Source organism: Diadema antillarum, unplaced genomic scaffold, assembly GCF_040938485.1.
Source record: "Diadema antillarum isolate AM-2024a unplaced genomic scaffold, OU_Dant_1.0 scf00000159, whole genome shotgun sequence".
NCBI classification, from domain to species: Eukaryota; Metazoa; Echinodermata; class Echinoidea; order Diadematoida; family Diadematidae; genus Diadema; species Diadema antillarum.
This window is the reverse complement of record NW_027271048.1, coordinates 902,572-926,075: the sequence shown is the minus strand read 5'-3', so window position 1 is coordinate 926,075 and position 23,504 is coordinate 902,572. Positions and strand designations below refer to the sequence as shown.

At 37.1% G+C, this 23,504-nt stretch overlaps 1 protein-coding gene across 1 annotated transcript in view; it reads left to right on the top strand.

The window, feature by feature from the left end:
* LOC139722159 (L-threonine 3-dehydrogenase-like) overlaps positions 1–10,895 on the top strand; it is a 36,159-nt gene extending 25,264 nt beyond the window's left edge. The window contains exons 5-7 of the mRNA XM_071633474.1: positions 2,690–2,739; positions 5,877–6,021; positions 10,308–10,895. Coding sequence (XP_071489575.1) covers positions 2,690–2,739; positions 5,877–6,021; positions 10,308–10,489 — 377 coding nt within the window. The 3' untranslated portion in view covers positions 10,490–10,895. The remainder of the gene's footprint in view (positions 1–2,689; positions 2,740–5,876; positions 6,022–10,307) is intronic.
* Positions 10,896–23,504: the final 12,609 nt, after the last annotated feature.

Below are 23,504 nucleotides of genomic sequence, written 5' to 3'. Positions count from 1 at the left end.
CTTGGCAGGTAGCATCCCTAGGGGGTTAGGAACTCAATTTGTTAAAATGGGCACCATGACCCACCCAGGGGGCCCCCAGGGGGGCCCAAACCCCCCAAAATTAAGGAATCTTAAAAAATCTTCTTCTCTAGAACCAGAAGTGATAGAGCTAAGTTAATACTATGAGTTAGTTCATTGATGACTGTAGTTTCAAGTTTGTTCATGGCAGAATCAGGGATGCCCCCCTTGGGACCCAGGGGAGGGGGGTGGGGAGGGGTTCTAATGGGGCCTAAATTGTACATTTTCATCTTCTTCTTGAGAACCCCATGACCCATTTTCTCCAAACTTGGCAGGTAGCATCCCTAGGGGGTTAGGAACTCAATTTGTTAAAATGGGCACCATGCCCCACCCAGGGGGCCCCCAGGGGACCCCCAGGGGGCCCAAATCCCCCAAAATTAAGGACTCTTTAAAAATCTTCTTCTCTAGAACCAGAAGTGATGGAGCTAAGTTAATACTATGAGTTAGTACATTGATGACTGCAGTTTCAAGTTTGTTCATGGCAGAATCAGGGGTGCCCCCCTTGGGACCCAGGGGAGGGAGGTGAGGAGGGGTCCTAATGGGGCCTAAATTGTACATTTTTATCTTCTTTTTTAGAACCCCATGACCCATTTTCACCAAACTTGGCAGGTAGCATCCCTAAGGGGTTAGGATCTCAATTTGTTAAAATGGGCACCATGTCCCACCCAGGGGGCCCCCAGGGGGGCCCAAACCCCCCAAATGAAGGAATCGTTAAAAATTTTCTCTAGAATCAGAAGTTATACAGCTAAGATAATACTATGAGTGAGTACATTAATGACTGTAGTTTCGAGTTTGTTCATAGGAGATCCAGGGGTGCCCCTCTTGGGGGCAGGGGTGGGGGGGGGGGGGGGGGGGGTTGGTTAGGAAGGTCCAAATGGGGGCCTGAATCGTACATTGTCATCTTCTTCCTGAAAACCTCATGATAGATTTTCGTCAAACTTGGCAGGTAGCATCCTTAGGGGGTCAGGATCTCAATTTATCAAAATGGGCACCATGCCCCACCCAGAGGGCCCCAGGGGGCCCCCAATTCCCCAAATTAAGGAATCTTTAAAAATTTGGGCCCTTATTGTACATTTTCATCTTCTACTTCAGAATGCCTGGTCAAATTTTGGTAGAGCTGTGAATAATTTAGATTAGTGACTGCGTGAAAGGTGAACTTGCGATACTCAGGTGAGCGCTAGACCCGCGGGTCTCTTGTTTATCATGTAGAGAGAAAACATGGTTGCAGTAAGCATAGCTGCATATCTCAAGTTACTGTGATGTGAGATGTGTTTCTATTGTTCTGCGAAATGTCAATGGAAGCAAAATTTCTATGTCCTATGTTAGATCAGTAAAGATGAATCTGAATCTGATTCAGAACGGGCAGTGGATTTAAAATATGCTTATTATTTCCACTTTATGAAACCCACACGTTAACCGTGGCCCGAATTCATGAAGGTGGTACAAATGAAACCGTAGTTTTAACAAACCATGGACAAAAACCATGGAGCGCCCAGTGTCACACGGAATATCTCGTTACAAAATTAACAATTTCGTTGACAAAATGACCGTTTCGTTAACGAAATTATCATTTCGTAGACGAAATGTTCATTTAGTTACAAAATGTCATTTCGTTGCAAAATAATCATTTTATTGACAAAATGATTGATTTCGTAACGAAATATTCCATGCGACACTTTGCGCTCCATGGTTTTTGTCCATGGTTTAAACCATGGTTTCATTTGTACCACCTTTGCAAATTCTGGCCTATGTGTACAAGAAGCTGATGATACCCAAGTCTGTGAGGAATTTTAGAATCTCATAGGGATCCAGTTTACAATTCTGGTAACTAGAGAAGAGGAGGTGTATCTGTTTGTTCAGATGATGGACATACATGGAACTGAAACAGTTGGGCCTACTTAAAAACTGTCAAAAAGTGTGTTTGTGTGTGTCACACACACACACACACACACACACTGCTACAGCTTCTGACCACATGAGCATTGGAGAATAAAGGGTTTCTTGGATGAACACTGAACTAGGGCTTTCAATAGCTCAGTCGGTAGAGCACCGGGCTAGCATTCCAGAGGTCTCAGGTTCGAATCCCATTTTCTTTGCTCATTTTTCCACTAATGAAAATAATTTTGATCAGATACCACAGGGGTTCATATTGCAGCAATTTTGTTTTTCATATGTCAACACAATAATATGTAGTTTGGCATTCCTCTATTTAATAAGCATTATAGCCCTTATCTCTTTAAAACATTTGCTTGAATGTAGTATGCAAAATGAAGATGAATCTGACTATGCAAGAGAGAGAGAGAGAGAGAGAGAGAGAGAGAGAGAGAGATGGAGAAATTGGGTGAAATATAAAACAAATCAATTTCGCATGTTATCAGAGGAAAAAATTCCACACTAGAGATGGTGGTGAAAAAATACATGTTCAAAGGCAACATATTGAAATTCAAGGTAATCTGCAGATGGAAACCTCTTTGTAATAGCCAAGAATAGATGGTGATCAAGGGTAAGGTTCTATTCAGTTTTAAATGTCAAGTTGGATTTCTTCTTCTTCTTCTTTTTTTATCATTAAACTGTATCCTGTCAATGATGCAAGAGCAGCTCATCGTAGAAATCTATTTCCCTTTCACTGCAGGGGGTGAGTCTACCTTATTCAAGGAGAATGAACTGGATATCGTCATTGAGGTGAGAGAATGCTTTGAATAGTGACATCAGGGTAACGCCAGCCACACCTGCAAAACTTGACCTTTTCGAACTTAATCTAACAGTCTCAGACAGTGAGGGATTTCTTTTTTCTTCAAGTGTATAGAAGTAGCATGTGACCAACACTGTGTATATACACCTGTCCTTTATCTTTTTCTCTTAAATACACTTGCACCAGTGTAACTGTGCATGCCTGAGCTGGAGAACTCCCCATTCTGTTGCTGTAAAACTGATTATTCCTTTAATGTTCTGGGCGTGGTTTTAATCATACTGAAACTCTCATTCTTGGAAAAAAAAAAGGGAGGTAGAAAATAATGTTTGTTTTCAGTAACTGGTTATAATAAATTATAATCTTGTTCAGATATTACAAGACTAGCATGCATGATGGAAGCTACAATTACAAAAATTAATGAAAGGAATATGTGCTGTTAAAAAGGAAGTGCTTGCATGGATCTTGTTGTCGTTTTGTTGTTATTGAAGGCAAGTATAGTCATATTTCATCTACCAGGAATACCATGTCTCAGATTTGATCTTTAGTATATTTTTCTCTTTTTGTGTGTGTGTATCACTGCATAATTTTTCTTGGATAAATCTCACCACCATGCATATAGTGTGGTACTTCCTTATGACTGTGTTCTCATACTGTAAAAGTGGAAATTTTCATGGTGTTGAAATTTTCGCGCATTTCACGCGACCAGAAACTAGCGCGAAAATAAAAGCACGCGAATATTTTTGCTTGCCATATGTTCCTGTGCGTGATGTCTCGATTCCGCGGAATTAAAAACATGCGAAACTCCTCTTACCCGGCCAAGCGCGAAAAAAATTAGTCACGCAAAAATATCCACTTTTACAGTAGTTGAAAAGCAAGTGCATCATACAGATGTTTTTTTTTTTATCATTTTTACCAACTCTACCCCCTCCCCCTTTGCTTTTTAGCATGCATGAGTGAAAACAGTTTGAGTACAGTGTCTTGTTTTGAACGTGGCTTGAAATTAGAAATTATGATAGTCATGATGTCTTATCACATTAATCAGCAGTACACCAGTTTAAATCTGCTGCTATTTATCTTGCATGTATGAAATAAGCTTCATAAAACTGTTTGTGCATTTGGCACAGTCTATTCAATGCTTATCTCAACAGTAGTTAATATTAAAGCTCTTTGGGAAAATGACAACAACATAACTGTAGTTTAGATATCAACCTCTGTGTTACAAGCATGAGGAGAACAATTAAATTGTCTTTTGCAATTTGAAGTTGTGTGTCAATGGATAATGTTTTTTTTTTGTTTCATGCCAAATATGGTCAACGTGCACACAGATGATATAACAACTTAACTTGAAGATCAACATTGAGAGACAACATTGAGCCCTGAAATAATGTGATCCTTTCCCTTTTTCACTTATGAAGGCAAAGTGTGAGATTTGAGTTCCACAATTACTACCGGTATATCTTTGTTGATGTCAAAATCCAGCTATCAATGTTTGTTTAAAGCAAATATAAACATTACTTATACAGAGTGCATTTTTTATTGAAATCGAATCCCTCATGGTCAGAATTTCTGTTAATTCACAGTAATATGAAAGCAATTGTCTATCACAGAAATCAACAGAATTCAACCGTTCTCAAAATAATTCTTCTTCAGAAGGATTTAGATTAAGAGAAAGCAAAAGCAAAAAAGTGTTCCAACAACCCCCTTACTCTCACAGGTTTAGCTCTCAAAATTCTATGTTATCAAGAATTAGGCTGTCAAATTGTAGTAGCTAGGACATCTTTCTTTTCTTTCAGTCCCCATAAAAGAGTTGGTAAATTGTTGCTAGGCACACTGCATTCAGCCCGATTTGTGTTTCCCATAATAACCTATACAGCATTTCCTTTCCAAGAATTTGTATTTCACTTTGAAAGCAATCAGAAGGCAAGATAGTTGTTAGACTTCCAGCTTCGTACAGAATGCAGAATTGGACTTTGATTTTTGTTTTGTTAAAGAGAGCAATATTTCAAAGGGGGAGGTGTATATATGTCTTGAATGCAAAAGCTTGTAATAGTAGAAAGATGAAAACGTGGACCCATTATATCTGAATGTATATATGAAACATTTTCAGTCCTGATCAGAGATTTTAATCAGAGTAGAAATACGGAACACAAGTTGAAGTCACTCTTGTCATGATCATTGTCATTCAGAAGTGAATGTGAGTATTACACATGACTGTGAATCACTATTGTCTGCTGAGAAAATACACAATACTCTGTTGATGATTTGAACAGATGTATAGTCAGCCAGAAGTAACACAGTTAAAATCAATCCCCATGCAATGTTTGTATCAAAACCCCAATGCACATTTAACATCCAAATCCCTTTCTGCACTCTGGTATAGAAAATGATGTCTCTGCAAACACATAATTATGATACAATTAATGTTAAGAATGCTGTGATATATATATATATTTTTTTTTTTTTTTCTCCTTCACTTCCCCCTCTTGTGATGTGCATTAGGACATGTAATGATACTCTCCAGTACCGGTACAATTTATTTAACCTTCATTATTATTAATCAATGGGCTTCATAATCAGAGCCTCGTTTTTTTCCCCTTTTTTCGTTTTGTTTTTGTTTTTTTCAGTGATTTGATTTTTGTGATAGTAATTTAGATTTTCAAACTAAAAGTTGCATAGTTCTTTTTTATTGTGTCCACAAGGTAGATTTTACATAAGGAATCTTTGAGAATCACTATACAGACTTCTTATACTTGAAATCAGTATGCATTTCCTCTTAAATAAATGAAACTTCGACCTTCCCCTTTCCCTTTTCAGTATAAAAGAAGATGGAAAAGTTGAATAAGCATATCATTGTGAAAGTGAGCATGACATGTACTGGTGGCATACCTCTGCAGGTAAAATTCATCTTTGAAATTCCCTGCTTATTACTTTTTGTTTGCTTTTATTTTCTTTCCTTGGCTTTTTGTTTTCCCTCTGTCTTTTTCTTTTATATTATATTTCTCCCCCTTGTTCCTCTTTTCTCTCCTAAATTTTCTTCTTACACTTCTATTTCTTTATCTTCTTCCTCCTCCTCCTCCTCCTCCTCCTCCTCCATCTCCTCCTCTTCCTCCTCACCTTCCATGTCTAGGTGTGTGGTGTAAGTGGTATCATCCAGTCTGGTATCCAGCTCCTCAAACCTGGAGGAACCTACGTCCTAGTTGGTCTGGTTCATCCCGATTCCTACATGAACATTACAGCTGAGAGCATCATCAGAAAATGCCTCACCATCAAAGGTATTTACCTCTTCCATTTACCATGACTTGAGATTTATAAAGAAAAAAAAAAGGCATCGGTTCATTTCAAGCAGTTGAAATACAAAAGGGCTTTAGTTCAATTCAAACAGTGAGGATGTTAACGAGCTGTAGATCAATTAAAAGCAGATCAAATGATATTAAAGGGGTTTTAGTTCAGGCGACATGCAAGAGGGCTTTAGATCAACTAAGACATTTGAGAAGCAAGAGGACTTTAGTTAAATTGAGTTGTGTCAAAGGGCTTTAGTTCAACTGAAACAGTTGGGAACCAAAGGGGTTAAATTGAAATGTTAAACCTCCTCTTCATTGACTTTTTACCAGGCCAATTTTGTTATAAATCAAGACAAGAAGTTGTACTGAGAATATGAATTTGTATGTTTTTTAGTCTAACATTTTAAAGATATTGTTCTAGAAAGGCTGCGAAATGTGTCAATATCCCCTCACTCATGGCCTCGGAATTCGTCTAGAATTCAGCCACTCACTTGATGATGTGTACGAGGCATTACGACGCCGGCTGTTGCTTATGAGTTTGCGTGCTTTTTCAGTCACAGTGAATGAAGTTGTAGAATACAAGCATTCTGATACTTTGTTACTGAGGCAAAATGGCCTAAGTAAGACGATTTAATCTCCACCTGAGTAGAGAGATCTTTAAACCAGGAGTGATGACAGCGACAAAGATGATAGCGATTTGAGGGAGTTAGGGGATGCTGAAGACGGCGTGCAAGCGGCAGAAGTAGGGTGGTGCTGCAGCAGCTAACCCAGCTGTATCAGCATTGCTCCCTGACAGGCCGGGGGTTGAGGCCAATGAGATGGGTCAGCTTGAGTGAATGCACTGGTACAAGAGGGCGCTTATGTACTTTCGTATCCATGTAGAGATCTCAAATGCCGCAGGACAAAATTACACCAAAATCACAGGGTATAGCTTATTTCCAACTACTCTCGTGAATTTGAACGAAAATAAAATCGGTTGTGGGAAAGCGCCGCTGAAAACAAGCACAACCTTCGTAACAGATAGTGGCGTACGCTGCCTGCACAATCAAGAACTGAAGTGTAGATGTCTAATATTACGCAAACGAGGACTACTGCAGGAGCTGAAAATCAGTGTGCGACAAAGAGATTACATCTGCTTGGTGTGCAACGATTGTAACAAGCTAAAAGAAGTCAGTTATTGAGAAATGTGTGTGTGTATTTGCGTGTCTGTCTGTCTGTTTTGTTTTGTTTTTTTAGTCTAGTACGATCTAAGAACTGCATTTCTCACCCGACTCCCCTCAATTTGCCATAAATCATTTTAACATCGATTGTTTGTTGTTGTTGTTCTTGGTCATTTGACAGATTCCTCACATAATATAGACAGCCAAGTTCAGTTTCATATTGTGCATGCAACGTACGTACGCCGCAATTACTCACAAAGAATGTGTTGTTTTGAGGGCAAATTGATTGACAACATGAAACTCACATGAATATAAAATAAGCAACTAAGCATATCCCGTGATTTTGGTGAAATTCGGGTTTCTGGAATTTGAGACATCCGCATGGACTGTCCCTAGCTGCCATGCATTGTTTGCAATTCCTATTCAGATTCCCCAAGGCATACACATCAATTTGCACAGACTATCTCTAGATCTAGACTACTGACTGTCCGGTGCCATGATATTGAGTGGGTGATACTGTTTGAATCTAGTCTTTACATGGTAGGCCTATACCTGTACCGTATTGTATTTGTAGGCTAGTATGGTTAAAATACAAATTTCTAATTGTCATCTCAGTAAATAGACTGATCATATCTGTCTCTTCCCATTAATTGGGCTTTTTACCTAACAATGGTAGATAATGTTAACATGGTCAGTCTTGAATACAGACAGCTGATCTTTTCGTATCACTTTATTGCTATGCAGAATGAGGTCTACGCCATACAGCCTACTTTGGGCTAATCCGTAAAATTTTTAGCTAAAAATGCCCTAAAAAGGGTATTTCAGCCCCATTGATTCAGTTCTAGTGGAACATCTAATAAACCTAATCTATTCCTAATTGATGTTTGCCGCATACCGATTTTATGAATTATTCCAAAAAATTCATTTTTTTGTTTTTCTTGCACAGCCACAGGTCTTGCAGCTGCTTTCCAAAACACAGCGCCGTTCAAATCAACTGCTGCTATGCGTGGCCGCTGTGCATGCGCGCACGCTGTTTCGCAGCTCGCTGCTTGGCCGCAGGTACTCGTACACACACTTTAATACATCATCCAATAGAGAGCCGAGATGGTAACTGTCTCTCACTCAGAAAACCAAAAAGAATACAGTTTGTTTAATTGCGTCTGATTATGTCATGGATATCCTTCGGGTATATGATATATTGACATTGTTCATGCTCTTAGCTTTCTAGTAATGTATAATTTGCCATACTTTAGATATTTCAACATGTAGTCTGTTTAAAGTGCTTTTATAGTTCAGTGGAGCAGTTGAGATGCAAAATGCCTTCACTTCAGCTGAAGTGGTTGGAATGCAAACAGGTCTCTACTTTAGTGGAAGCAGTTGAGATGCAAAAGGCCTTAAAGGCCACTGAAGCATGATATGATCTGAGAGCCCTTGCGGATATCAAATTATACTGAAGATAGGGGAAAGAAATCTGATCAAATGGCTCTATGGAGAAATAAAGTCAAAAAGCAGCCATGCACAAATTGTGGGAGCGGACTAATGATTAAAAAATGTGCCGGGTATTTGATTCTGGTTGAATGGCAGCACAAACCATTCATTCGCTGATTTGACTGCACGTACTCCACAAGTCTTATGATAAACAAATCGTTCCATTAAGTAGTCAATAGACCAGAAATATGTTTCATTGCGCTGAAAAACATTTAAAAATATCACTCATGTCGATATGATCAACACGCTAGGTTTCTCTATTTCATTTATTTCCCTCAAGTGCATTTGAGAAGTGAATTATTTGTTTGCCTGTGACAGATTAGTGTGAGAGAAGTGAAACCAAACCGAAAGAGTGCATTGCATTTTGCATTAGATTATTATATTAAAGGGCTTGCACACTTTGAAGGAAGCAATCATTTGTAAAATGTTTTGTGACTGATATCGTGACAATCAAGTAGATTTGTGAAGGTGTAAATGAAAACTTTAATTACCTTCCTCCCAAATGCTTTTCTCATATCATATTTCACAATGGTAGTCAGCGGATGTTTTGCAATCCAGTTTCTGCATGATTCTGGATGCACACTTGTAGCCTGAATAGTATGACCTCAAACACATGAATGAAAAGATGGATCCTAGCTCAAACTCTTATAATTCACTTCAGCCATATACGTGCATGTACTGTGCACATCCTTACGTGTCAGTCTGTTGAGCTTTGCATGATTGATTGATTGATTGACAGATGATTTTTTAGATAGATGTTGTACGGAATACATGTATCATAACCTGTCAAAATTTGACTTGGCAAGGAGACACATTTCTGTACATGAACACTCTGAGACTCAAAAAATGTTCAGAAGAAAATGAGTTACCTATAAAACCAAAGGGACAAATAGTACGGACCATAGTGTTTCCCATTGCAATGTATGGATGTGAGACTTGGACACTTTAAAAGGATTACAAAAAGTTGAATGCCTTCAAAATATGGTGTTACGGCAGAATGCTTAGAATTTCATGGAAAGCAGACAAGCCAATCGATTCGGTACTAAAGAAGATTGGATCAGGTCTATAATAGTCTTACATAAGGGGATGTAGCATCCACTTTTGGACACATCATGAGAAGAAATTCTATGGAACAGACTCTTATTTAATCCTTTCTTTGCCAGTGAGTCAAATGTGCCCAAATGTCACACACAAACCTATGGACAGGAATTGATGTGGTATGCAAAGGGTTATAGGGAAAGTGAAAGGCAAAGGGAGGCAAGGGAGACCAATAACAACTTGTTGAAAACACTAAGAAATACGCAAGACTCAGTTGCTTTGGCTGCATCCTACTAGGCAACAGATAACAAAGGTTCGTGTGGATTCAGTCATCAACAGCATATTTTTGCCAACAGAAATGGTGATGATGAGTTATCTGTAAGTGTGAAAGCCCTCTGTAAAACATTGAAGAGACCATGTGATGAAGATGCTTAGTATCTGAGGTTAAGTCATTTTAAAACCATTCTTCAGGAATTTCTGTTTCTCTTTTTTTTTTTCCTCACATGCCATGAGCAATATGATTTTGAATTGAGTGCTAACCATCTGTATTAATGTTTGTGTGTATGTGTCAACCTTCTGAACTTATGGCAGGTATCCATAACTATGCACCAGAGCACCTCCAGAGGGCGGTAGAGTTCATGTCAGCGGTCGCGAGGAAGTACCCATTTGAACAGCTGATAGGAGCCGTCTACCCTTTGGCCGAGTTCGAGACCGCCTTTGAGAAAGCCAAGACAGGGAAGTTCAGACGTGTCGCGATGGAGAACACCACTTAGCAATCTAAGAACAATCTGCAAGTGTTCAGATCTAATGTGCAAATCTTTCTTTGCACACCTTTCTACTTTATACGAATTGTTATCCTAAGATATTTAATAATTTCAATTTTAAAAAAAAGCTTGTGCCAAAAATTTTATGACCCGACAGTATCACATCGTAGTTTCGTGATGAGAAAAGTTTCATTAGTCTTCTTTCATTCTTCTCATGATTATGGAACAGTCTAGTTGCGACAAAATTGCCACTGTGATGCTTTTCTTTTAATACTATAAAATCATGGTGTTGAATTGAAAGCTTTGATATGTTCATCAGATGATCCACCGTTGTAATTCCCTCAGAGTGCGAAGAACCAGTTATGTTTACAACTCTGTGAACAACTCTGCAGTCAGGTGTGACTTAAAGGGGAAAATCCAGTCCCAAAATAAGTTAGTCTGAAAAAAAAGAGCAAGTTCTTATGAATTCAATGGTAAAAATTTGACTAAAGTTATGAAATTTTGAAGTTTTGCTTATTTCTGCAAAACAGTTCTTGTACAGTGGATATGAATATGCAAATGAGTGAGCTGACCCATGTCATAACCTCACAATTTTCCATTGATTGTGTACAAAAAATGATGAAAATTCAATGTTTCTGTCATTGAAGTCTAAATCATAATGTTATTACTGGTTGAATAACATCAGAATAGTGATCAGTTAGATATATCAGGATTTAAGCCTCGGGCATAATTGCGTTTGAATGAAAAACTGGAAATTCAAAAATTTTATATAGAAACTATATGGCAAGTTGTGAGAGTATGACATGCTTTTTTTGCCATTTGCATATTCATATTGACCATTCAAGAACTGTTTCCTGAAAAATTAGCGAAACTTCAAAATGTCATAACTTCCATATTTTTCACCTGATTTCAATTTCAATCAAAATTTTACAGTTGAACTCGTAATATTTTACTCTTTCTTATCAGACTAACTTATATTTGGACTGGATTTTCCCCTTTAATATCCTCCCTAATACTTAAAAAAAAAATCATATCATGTATTTCATGTCACATGAAACTACAGCAAAAATAAAAGCGAACAAATTTTTTTGCTTGTCATACAATGTATATATACTACCATTTCGTATTTTGATTCTGTGGAATTAAAAACACACAAAATTCATCTTAGCTAGCCAGGTTACTCATACTGACATTTCCACGTTTACAGTACCGGTAGTTTGATTTTCCTAACCCTAGCAGGGTGGAAAATACTAAACAAAATAAGGGTTTTCTTTTATTTTAAAAATACTTTTCAGCATTTATTTGATTGTTAGGACAGAATTGCATTTAGTGAAACATTGCTTGACAAAGGAATCTTGATGTTAATTGATAAGAGGTGTGAAGGGAAATTATGTTAAGTACTTGAAAACTATTAATTTTAGATATGTATAGGCAATATCGTATCAACAAACAAACACAGAAGGCAAATTTTTGAAATGTGTAAAATGAGACATGAACTTTCCTAAGATGATTTTCATATCTAGTACAACATCATATATATACTCTATCACTTGTTTCCATAGCATCAAGGTGAAGAGAAGTAGAGAAATATCTTACTTCCATTATGCTCTTGAAAGATGATGCTAGCAACACAAATATGTGGCAAATATGTTTGCAAAGAACTGCAGATGATGTTGTATGGGGATTTGGATTTTGACTTTACCATCTCTTGATAATAGAGGCATTGAAGGATGTATCTATCAAATATTAGAAAATCATGGTGTACAATGCTACTGCAAGCCTTGATCAGGTCTGAAATATTAGTGCTCTCTAGTGAACAATAGAAATGTAGTTTGATTCTAGCATGGTATTGAGTGTTTTTCTGAGCCTTGCAAATCATTAAAATGAATTGCCTGACGTTGTGTCTTTGTTGCATCCTTTGTATCATGCATACATATGTTGCGATATCAGTTGATTTTTCTTAATGTTTAGCTAGTCGTCACTAAAATGGACTAGATGGCTATTGCCATATAATGTGCAGGAGGCTTGGAGAAGTAAAATGTCAGCCTCCAGGAGGCCAAGTTACAGAATTTATGGGCCTGTTTCATAAAGATTGAGATCACAAATCGTGTTTCATAAACAACTTTGCAATTGATTGCAAATAATGCTCAATCTACTGAAAGTTACACTTGATTTTTCTAGAAATCAAGCTTTAAATGTTTCTATGAAACGGGATTACGCTCAATATTGAACCTACGCTCGATTCACCGAGTTACGCTCAATAAATCGAGCATAAGATCAATCGCAACTTTTCCTTCCTACTGTAGGGTCATCTGGAATTTCATTTGTGTGACGTATGGTAAATTTTGGACAGATATCGGTGTCTTTATACAGTGTTATGATAATGAGACAATGTGTATTGTCTTGATGTCTGCAAGTAGGAATGTAATACTGTCTGCCGTAATGATTATTTTCTTGAATATCGTGTGTGATATGGACTGTAACATGTCAGAGACATATTAGACTTACATACTGTGTATTGAATGCAATATGGAGCAAATATTGGCATTGTGGTGGGATTAGTGTGTTATACACAATGTTACAGATTTGAAACAAGGATTGGTTGCTCTAAATATCAAGGAGGAACGTACAAGACTGAATGTACAGGAGATGTTCGCAAATATTTGAAAGTAGTCCCATCTATACTTATCCGTGCAGGCAATTTATCCACAGAAAAAAAGACAAGCTAAATTTCTTCTTATAAACAGATTGATGACAATTATCACTCGTGATGCCTTCATCTCTTATGCTCATCTGTGAATGGCAGATTTTTTCCATATAGCTTAATAGTAATATAGCAGCAGTGTATGACTGTAAACAGAGGAATGTTTGCGTGCATTTTAATTTTGCAAATTTCGCGAGAGCCAAGATTCGCGAAATTAAAATGCACATGAAGACTTTTGTCTACACTATATGCATTGAATGCCAGAGGCACTTCGTGAAAATTTCATGCTGTCAAAAAGGCTGTAGGCTGCAATTGATGAAAATTTCATGCAGCTAAAATATCATGTTTTACAGTATTACTCTTTTTTATATTCTCATAATTTACATGAATTATAATTGTTGAATGGAGTACTCATAAAAGCAAATCTTCGAGACACTTTGTATTGCAAAACATATGCAGAACCCATTATGGCATCATTTGACTACTAAGCTTGATGAGGCATACGTTTTGAAAGGCAAACTGCATCATATTTAGTGCATGTATGAAGAATAGTATTATACAAAAATCTCCTTGTTTACGTACATTTACATTGGATGCTGTATCCACAGTGCTTATACTATACTGCTGAAAAACAAACCCATCCATAATACTGCCACATAAAGTTGAAAGTGGACACCTCTTAGCAGTGTTGGATTTCTATTTGTCCATATGATTATGGTTCTTTAGGTGCGTTAAAGGTTTGATACTATTTAGTGTGCATATAATACAGTAGTTATTATTATTATATTCCTGTGTATTGTTGGTTTTTTTTTTTTGTGGGGAAGGGATGATTATTGATTTCCATTTTTTTTTTTTTAGAATAGTGGCATATTTACACAAACAACTCTACAATGTTATATCATTTGTCAGTAGAATTAGATTTCTCATTTCCCAAGATATGTAGCTCTTTAGTCTTTGTTCAAGATGTTGTATTGAATGCATATGTGAACTTTGCTGTAAGTGTGTAGAAATAAGACAAAATTTATTTCACAGAAAAGTTAAAGGGACAGATGTATCAAACTGGTTTCAAGTGTGTGATAGCAAAATAGTATGCATGTTCAATGCAAATTATGTGTGTTTGTTGTTTTTTTATTAGCCATCTGTGTCTTTAAGTGGGGAAGAGGTGCTATTTTCAGCTGATAACAGCAAGCTTATAGTGACTGTTGTGGAATACTTGCCTTTGTCATAACATATTATAGAATGGGTAGCGAGAATCCTGCGATCTCTTTGGTCTAGATCTGTGTGTGGATTTTCTACTGGCCACACACTGCCTCACAGTGGTAAACATGTTAGCGCGCACTTGTAACAAAGGTTCGCGCACTAAGCAAGTGTTCGCGCACTCGGTACGAGATGCCTATTGGCTGAAAAATCATGCATCCAGTAATTACTGGATGCAGGATTTTTGGGCTTTCGTCTATGGCAAGCCAAAAGGAAATGCATCCAATAAATTTGCCATTGGGTAACATGATCAAAAAATGGATTTTTGGCAAGAAAATTGTCCCCATTCTATAACACAGATGACGCACATGTCTTTTCGTATGTCAGTCAGAATAGTGTGCATGCGGTAACTATGGATTTTAGCCTAAACCCACTCAGCTTTGCCTCGTGGGTTAAGCATTCCATAGTTACCTTATGCATACAATTCCAACTGATGCACTCAGACCTGTGCGTCATTTGTATACCAATCTTATGTTAACTGGTCAAACGCATCCTTTTATCAGCTTAAAGAATCTTTGATATATCTTTTTTAGATAAATGTATTCTCTTTATCGTGCATCTCAATCAGGGCAAAGAGTTCTTTTATGATCCTGCCGCCTTTTGCTTTGTGTTTTAACTCTCTACTTGTCTGCTGAAATGCTGTTGTGTAGAGTATATGTGCTTACAAATGGTGCTAGAGTACAAATCATCGGGTAGTTAGGAATTTACGCTGCATTTTAAGTAGCATAGCTTATGCTTGTAAATTTTCATCACAGGTTTTATTTGCAGATCTCTTACCGGTGGAAATTGCATCAAATTTGAGAGGATTGTATAGAATTTGCAGAGGTAGAATTATGGCATATTTGTGAGAGTTTTCTGCCTTGTCCAGATGGATTAATGGAGCTGATTGAACACTTGTGGAACTTGTAAAGTCGAGACATGTACCTCCATACATGGATTTGCCCGCATACACACACACACACACACACACACACACACAAAGCCCTCTCCCTGAATGAATATTGGAGTTGTGTTAAATGTTCTGCGAGGTCTTAACCCACTCCTGTAGCATTAACTCCTGTACGGGAACCTGGTTTACCAGGTTTCCAAAATGTAGACAAGAGTGTCTACATTCATGGCCTAAATTCATGTTTATTTGTGTTTATCATGCTGACCGGAAAAATTACCTTGATCGAAAGATAAGAGTTTCTTATATCAATTACTGTTCTCTATCTGTATTAAAACTGCATGTATTTTTGATGACTTCACTTTTTCTAACAAAGCAATGCACGTGTTTTGCTACACATGATATATAAATTTATATGCAGACGTATGTAGCAATCAAGGCTGAGCTGGGTACATTTTGACTCTCGCTGACCCAATTCAGGTGCCCTTATGATGTATAACAGAAGAGTTTGCGAGCCTCCAGCGCATGCTCTATTCATACCTCATGTCTGATTGCTTTTTTTGCATTGCTCGATGACACACAGTTGACAGTGGAAAGGGAAGACGTTTACTGTTTGACTTCTTTTACACAGGCAGATTACCAACATGTCTGTTCTTTGTTGACGGACAAAAAAAAAATCTGGTCTGGTGGCATTGAGGGTTCTTGGAGACTTGCGGAAGGAACAGGTTGATAGTTTGTTTGCCATTTTTCACTTAATCTCAGTTGGGTCTGTCTGTTGTTGCCTAGTAACCATCTGCCACATTATTCAATTACCATGCAGTGGAGAGTGTCCTGTTTACAGCTTGTGGCCCTTGATTTACAGATCTTGGCCCCGTCTTATAAAGACTTGTGATTGATTCAAGTCAATCACAACTTTACGATTGAACGCAAATCCATCTTATAAAAAAGTTATGATTTAAATTAAGACGGAGAAATGCAATCAATCAATCACAGGTTGCGATTGATAGCAGCTTTCAAGAGATTTGTGATTAATTGATTTCTATCACAAGTTTTATAAGACAGGGCCCAGGACTTGCCATGGTTACAATCACTGCCAAGCAGTCACATGAACACCATATTCTTGTGTAATATTTCGAGAATGCATCATTATTTGGTGGGGTGGGTGTGGGGTAACCAAGTATTACAGATTCATTTAGAACCTTAACCTGTTGAGGACGAATCCCGAGTATACTCAAGCGAGTGTCAATGGGAAATGTTTGTTGTAGCAAAATCAGCCCATCCTCAATGGGTTAAGCATACCATTACATTGCCATTGCTTGCCACACACCAGACACAATTGCACTGTTGTAGCAGCGCAGTTTTATCAGGGAATGGGTATCAGCCATGACTTTTCTTTTGCACAGTAAACCATTCTTTCGTTTATTAAGTTTTGTTTAGAAACAAACAGGGTAAAGTCACATTCAGAGCCAATGGGCCTGTTTTCCCAGAGGGCCTTGTTAGTGAACACATTGCACAAGTAGAAAGTATTTCCACACACATCAAAGTTCAGACATAAAGTATGAAGCCAAAGATTAGAAAACAAAGTAACAAGAGATTTAAAAATGCATGTAAGCAAGGGCAATGAAATTGTAATATGAAGACGAACGATATATAAGGAAACACAACCGGGATATGAAATATAATCATAAACTATGAGATATAGATGCAAACACAAATGTGACCCGCTACAACAAAAGGATCCTAAAGTCGGGGAGAACGATTTTCTGAAATTTGCATGACGTTATTCCCTAAATCTTCTACTTTAATTTCATATATAGTACAACCCATAAAAATACTTGGTTGCGGAGATATCGATGATTTTATCAGCGCATGTCAAGTGGTTGAGGAAATCAGAGTTTCGAGAAAAACGCCTTCAAAGTTTTCCTTCCGACGCTATCATGATCAACAGGAGGCGAGACAGTTTTCACCGTTTGACAATAGAAGGCATGCTCCTAGCGACCTCCCGCGATGTTCATTCAAGCTTGGCGCCAGCGGTCTACGCACTGCCAATCAGTAATTAGGATGCCACGCACTGACCAATGAGATCACTCCCTCGTTGCTAGGGGTGGAGTCTAGCTGCGGCGCTAAATCCAAATCTTCGGACACGTTTCTGTTACAGGTTGTAAGCTAAAATTCAGAAAATCATGGCCTGGAAAAACGCGGATTTATTGCCTTTCCTTTTATCATTTAGCTTCGAAATTTTGGCAGATGATAGACAAAACATTAGACTACATAATTATGCCGAAAACAGATATCCGATTGTTTTGACGAATTTTGATGATGCGACTTCAAACTCGATATTCTCTGCTCAGCCGTCAGCGACTTTAGGATCCTTTTGTTGTAGCGGGTCACAAATGTGCAAGAGATACTACGGTATATGAATAGCTCCTTAACATGGCATATAGAATATATCAAGTTTTGATTTGCTGATCAAATATGTCTATGGGATTAAACTTCTCAAGAAAATGTAAGATTATTTGGATAATCTGGGAAGATTAAACTGAAGTGGGAACTAGCAAAGTAAAAAAAACATTATTTTCTTCTTTATTTTTCATTCTGTTATAATGTTGTGTAAGTGTTACAGTGATGGAATGGGGTGGGGGGGGGGGGGGTCAGCATTATCTGGCGTCAGAAATGACCGGACACGTAATTGCTTTGAGATGTAAAATTGTATAGCTTTCTTTAATGATGATGTTATCCTTTAATTGCTGCTAGTTCATTTCAGCAGTTAACGACTCTTGTGTGTGGTAAGTCACTGTAAGATACAGTGAAAGATGATCGTAAACCTCACGATAACTGAAGATCAACTCATTGAAATCAAATCACACATGATAATATGTTAATGTATGTGCACAGTTACAGAGTATCTGACGGAGGTTTCAGTAGAGAAGCGAGACTTGACTTCAAGCGAGATCGATTCAAATGCAGTACAATGTGCAAGGTCGAACTGATTCGTGCAAAGTCAAACTTGCATGTCATGCACCAGCATATTCAGTTTAGACTATCTTGTATTAAATGTTCATAACTCTGCCTATGTTTCTGATGCCTAAGGATGACCACTTTCACTGAAATTCAGAATGTCGAACAAATTTGATGATGGGCAATGTACACATATTTAGAATGTTTTGCAGTAATTTCACCAAAGAGATTGTGTGACCAACAAGCAAGTTATTTTAGTTGCGCTAGATTGTTTGAGGCAATAGGAGCTGCTTTAGAAATTTGTTGTGCAAAATATTTCAAGATTCTACCTTGAATTTTGTTGTTGTATGCAAGAATTTTACAATAACTTTCATGTCCTTCTTTTGTAAAATAGATTTTATGCAATTTAATCTGTATTTTTATAGAAAAGTTATATGATGTAGAAGTTGTCTTATGCATGTTAGAATGATATCAAATGACCAAATACTTTATTTTCTATCAGTACCTTTTTGTGTGAATGCATGTACATTGTATCTATTTCAATATTCTGCGAAATAAAATAGTTATTGAGAAAATTACAGAGAGAATATAGCTAAAATTTAGCTCATTGAGTCATGTCGTCCCTTTTTGAATTGAATGTAATTAACACATTGTGTAGAACAGGTATGAAAGGCGTGCATTGCGCAGTGATTCATTGTGATTGAATGATTCAAAAAAGTGATAGCATCCAAACTGGATTTGATTTTGAATAAAAGAAGAAGAAGAAGAAGAGAGTGTGATGGGTGCGATGTGTTATATTTTCTTGTATGTAGCTGACATTATCTTATCTTTTCATGTTCATTGCAGTTGCTATGCAGGAATGCTTATAGAAATAAATCATTCAGTTGATTTATGTGACATGTTTTCAATCATACATTTATCTAGCTAGGTAGCTGGCCAGCTATTTGTCCTCTAAAGTTATCTATGTTTTAGAGATTGTTGCTTGATTATATCCATGTATACATAGGCCTTTAGATTGAGTAAAAATATACACACACACACACACACACACACACACACACACACACATATATATATATATATATATATATATATATATATATTCCCTTTGATTTTCTTTCGTTTTTTTTTTCATTTTGCCTTGTTTTGCCTTATTCTGTTCAAATGTTTGCAAATTGGTTGCATTTTTGCTTTTTTGTTTACGTCCCAAGCCCTTGAAAAAGACCAGTAACTCGGTCGAAAGCTCGGGAGAATTAAAGGCAAAGTGAGCGTACTGCACCGTCTGTGAGCAGTCATTCCTCCGTCACACACACACACACACACACACACACACATATATATATATATATATATATATATATATATATTCCACATACTAAGAATGTTGCAATAGGATTGGTCCAGAGCTGATCACGTGATGAAGCGTAGTTTTGCCCATCACATCACCTGAGAAGAAAAGTTCGTCACATTCTATGTTGATAGTCCCTGTTGTTTCGCTGATCTCCACATAGTCCTAACGCAAGATGAGTACGCGCGAAATAAAAGTGTGTTGCACTGTGGACTATCATGTGACCTAGGTCACTTGATAGTACACAGTGCAATGCACTTACACTTCGGTGCTGGGCGATGCGCGCAGCAAATTCATTGTTTTGTCATCTACGCGCACACGTAGCCTAAAAACCTAAAGATAGCTAAAACGTTTTCAGGGGGGGTGTTTCATGAAGGAACTAGTCGGATAAAATATTTGACAAGTCAATTATATCCGACAAGTTTTGAGAAATTCTTTAGTCTGATTGGCTGATTTATCTGAACTTGTCGGATATAATTGACTTATGGGACATTTTATGCGACAAGTTCCTTTATGAAATGCCCCCCTGATGTGGAATAAAACGGGAATTTCTGGGACCCTAGATGTGGAATATAAAGCAAGTAATCAACTTTTACTTTCAGGCAATGAGACAAACTATCACTTCCACGGCGATCTGAATGTGTACGCTATCTTTCCTCAGCTGCGCTTCGGAAAGATAGCTACATCCAGATCACCTCGGAGGTGATATTTTGTCCCATCACCTTCACCAACGTTGATTATTTGCTTAATATATATATATAGTGTGTGTGTGGTACAAAGTCACGCTCTCTTACTCAATGTTCAAGAGCGGTGCACTATGCCAATATAGACTCTGCCATGAGAGGGGGTGCTTCATAATCATTTTGTGCATGTCTGCTGGCTTCATGTTAGTGGCACCTGTTTATGGACCTCCGCTGTTTCATGTGTGAAGATTGAGCACAATATGATTCCAGAGTCATTATGCACATTCACACAGAAACACACACACACACATACACACACAAATATAAATATGTATGTATATTCAATTCTATCAATTCAATTCAAATGAATTTAGTGGGAATTTTCAGCATTGAATATATTACAAATGAAATACAGTCATTTCTTTTTATTTTCAAGACAATAAAACAAAGTTTGTACATCCAAACATAACTGAGATATACGTGTACAGATTGAAGAGAAGAATAAGAGAACACTTCAATTTGGAACCACACTAAATATAGTGGATCAAATGATCTGACTGAAATATGGCACATGTATTGGGAGTGTGAATGCAGAAGACTGTCGTCAAATAAGCATATAGCTTGAAGATACGACAGCCTTACAAGAGAGGAAAAAAAGAAAATGGGCCAAACATACATCATGTATACTTATCAAAAACAATCTATATACGTTATGTATGTATATATGTATTATATAAAAGTGAAACCTGTCAACAAAAAGTCATGTATTTCATTGTTTGATTTTCTCATTGAAGTCTTTGAACTTGGACAAATAAAATGACTATCGCATATCATACGTAAAGCTTCTTTTTGAAGCATGTATAATATGTTAATGTGTCCTCTGTATGTGTTCCCCCATACTTCATAATAATAATTAAGATGAGGTAAAATTATTGCATTATAAATATTTACCAGAATATCAGTCTGAGATGTTAACTTCCTGTTCGTCAGTATCTGGGGGCTTGTCCGGTAAAAGGAGTTTTAAATGTGTAAGCATACCAACATGAAAAAAAAAGAGTAAAATGTAAGCAAAATCTTATACCTGTGTTTATTTCAGATTACTTGACCAGTGCTAGTCAAGTCTACTTCATTAAATGAAATGACTGACAGGCATTGACCAACATCTTATTCTCTGAGAGGCCAAGTCCACTACTAGTATTCCACTTCCTAACCTTACATGCCTGTGTGATGTTAAAGAGATGATATAGTATTGGTAGAGATGAGGATTGGGCTTTTAACTTTTTGTGAGACACCAAGAAACCACCGATAAAATAGTACAGAGCATGCCATTCTTAAGGGAATTCAAAGTTTATTTGATGAAAATTGGTTCTGGAATGGCCGAGACATCCAAAAACAAAGTAAAATAAAGCGATTGTAATAAAATGTGGATCCCACCTTTTATTGGGATTGCTCTGTTTTGGATATTTCAGCCATTTCAAAACCAATCTTTATCAAATACACATTGAATATCTTTTGGAATCACATGCTCTTTCATATTTCATAAGAGGTATCTCATTAAAAAAAATGTTTCTCACCCAAAAATGTTAGAAACCTGAAGTTTGGTCTCAACCAAAACTATATACAATCCCTTTAACCCGTTGAGGACGAGTCCTGGGCCCCGTCTTATAAAGCCTTCAAATCAATCACAAGTCCCCAAATCAATCGCAACTTGCATTGCAGCTCACAAGAAACTTGTGATTGATTTCTATCACAAGTCTTTATAAGACAGGCCCCTGAGTATATTCGGGCAAGCGTCTATGGGAAATACGTGTTGTAGCAAAATCAAACCGTGCCCAACGGGTTAAAAGTCTTATAAAGTAGCCGTTAATTATTCCTCTCATCTTCATACAAAGAAAGACAGGACATACACTATATCATTCTACCCATTTGAATATTTGTAAATATATCAAAACACATCACTTACCGTTTGCCTGTTACTAAGTACTGCCGGTTCAATTTTATCACATGATCATGATTAAGACATACATTTTTTTTCTTTGCTTTAGAGTCTTTGTACACAGTTTTACTTATCAAAAAGTCTTGTAGTTTCTGAATCGTTAACCAAATAATGCTTTTCATACAAACCAAGAGGAAAGTAGAGAGAGGGGATGGCACCATTATTGTCCTTCCTCTTTTGCATAAATAGGTGATTTTGATCAATATCGATTCTCGTGACAAATGCTAAACTTCAGTCTTTTTGTCTCATTGAAAGTAAACCTGACATTCTTTGTGTGTATTTCACTTATCAAATTTATCTTGGAGTACAGTTAGTCTTACGAAATACCAGTACAGTTTTAAGCATATTTAAAACAAAAAAAAACATTTGAAGGAAATGTGAGGTACCAGTAGTGAATTTTGATGTGCATGAAATTATTTGTGCATAACAATTATCTCACTTTTCATTTGCATTAAGCCAAACCACTTTATCTTGCATTGTTTATTTCACTATCATGTTGGATTATATAGACTATAGGCCTATACTACAATGTTCATAACTATAATATCTGTATGTGTGGGAATGTGGGATACATTATTACTACTTATTACTAATACATGTGTGAGGTCTGTGCTCAAAACCTTGATCGCACCTTTGGTTTTCCTATCACTGTAACAAGCTTTTCCTTTAAATTACAAAACAATAAATCGATTGATTTGTATCGTATCTAACAGTTGGTGAGTACACATGGTAGAGGTAATTGATAATAGCCTTGTTCAGAGACTTCAACTCTCCCGCTTTCAAAGGGAGATCTCCCGCTGAAAGCCCATTTTTGCAAAATCTCCTGTTCTCCTACCTGAGATTTAATTTCTCCTGCCCTGGCTCTACGTCTCCCACTTGAAATAATTTCTTACATATGAAGAGTTTGTTCGCAAAAACCGATAAGTCCATATTTGCCAAATGGAGATATTTGCGATTAAAGGTCAAGAAAAATAAAGAGAATTATAAGAAATTTTTTGCTTCTTTTCACCATAACTTCAAAAATGTACCTTTATATGTATAGTGACCAATACATCATTTAAAAGGTATTATTTTGTACTTTAAATATGACAGAGACCGTACTTCAAAATCTTCAAAAATGGACTTATCGGTTTTTGCGAAAAAACTCTTCATATAGTGTCATTGTACGTTGAAAAATAAGCCTGAGATAGCA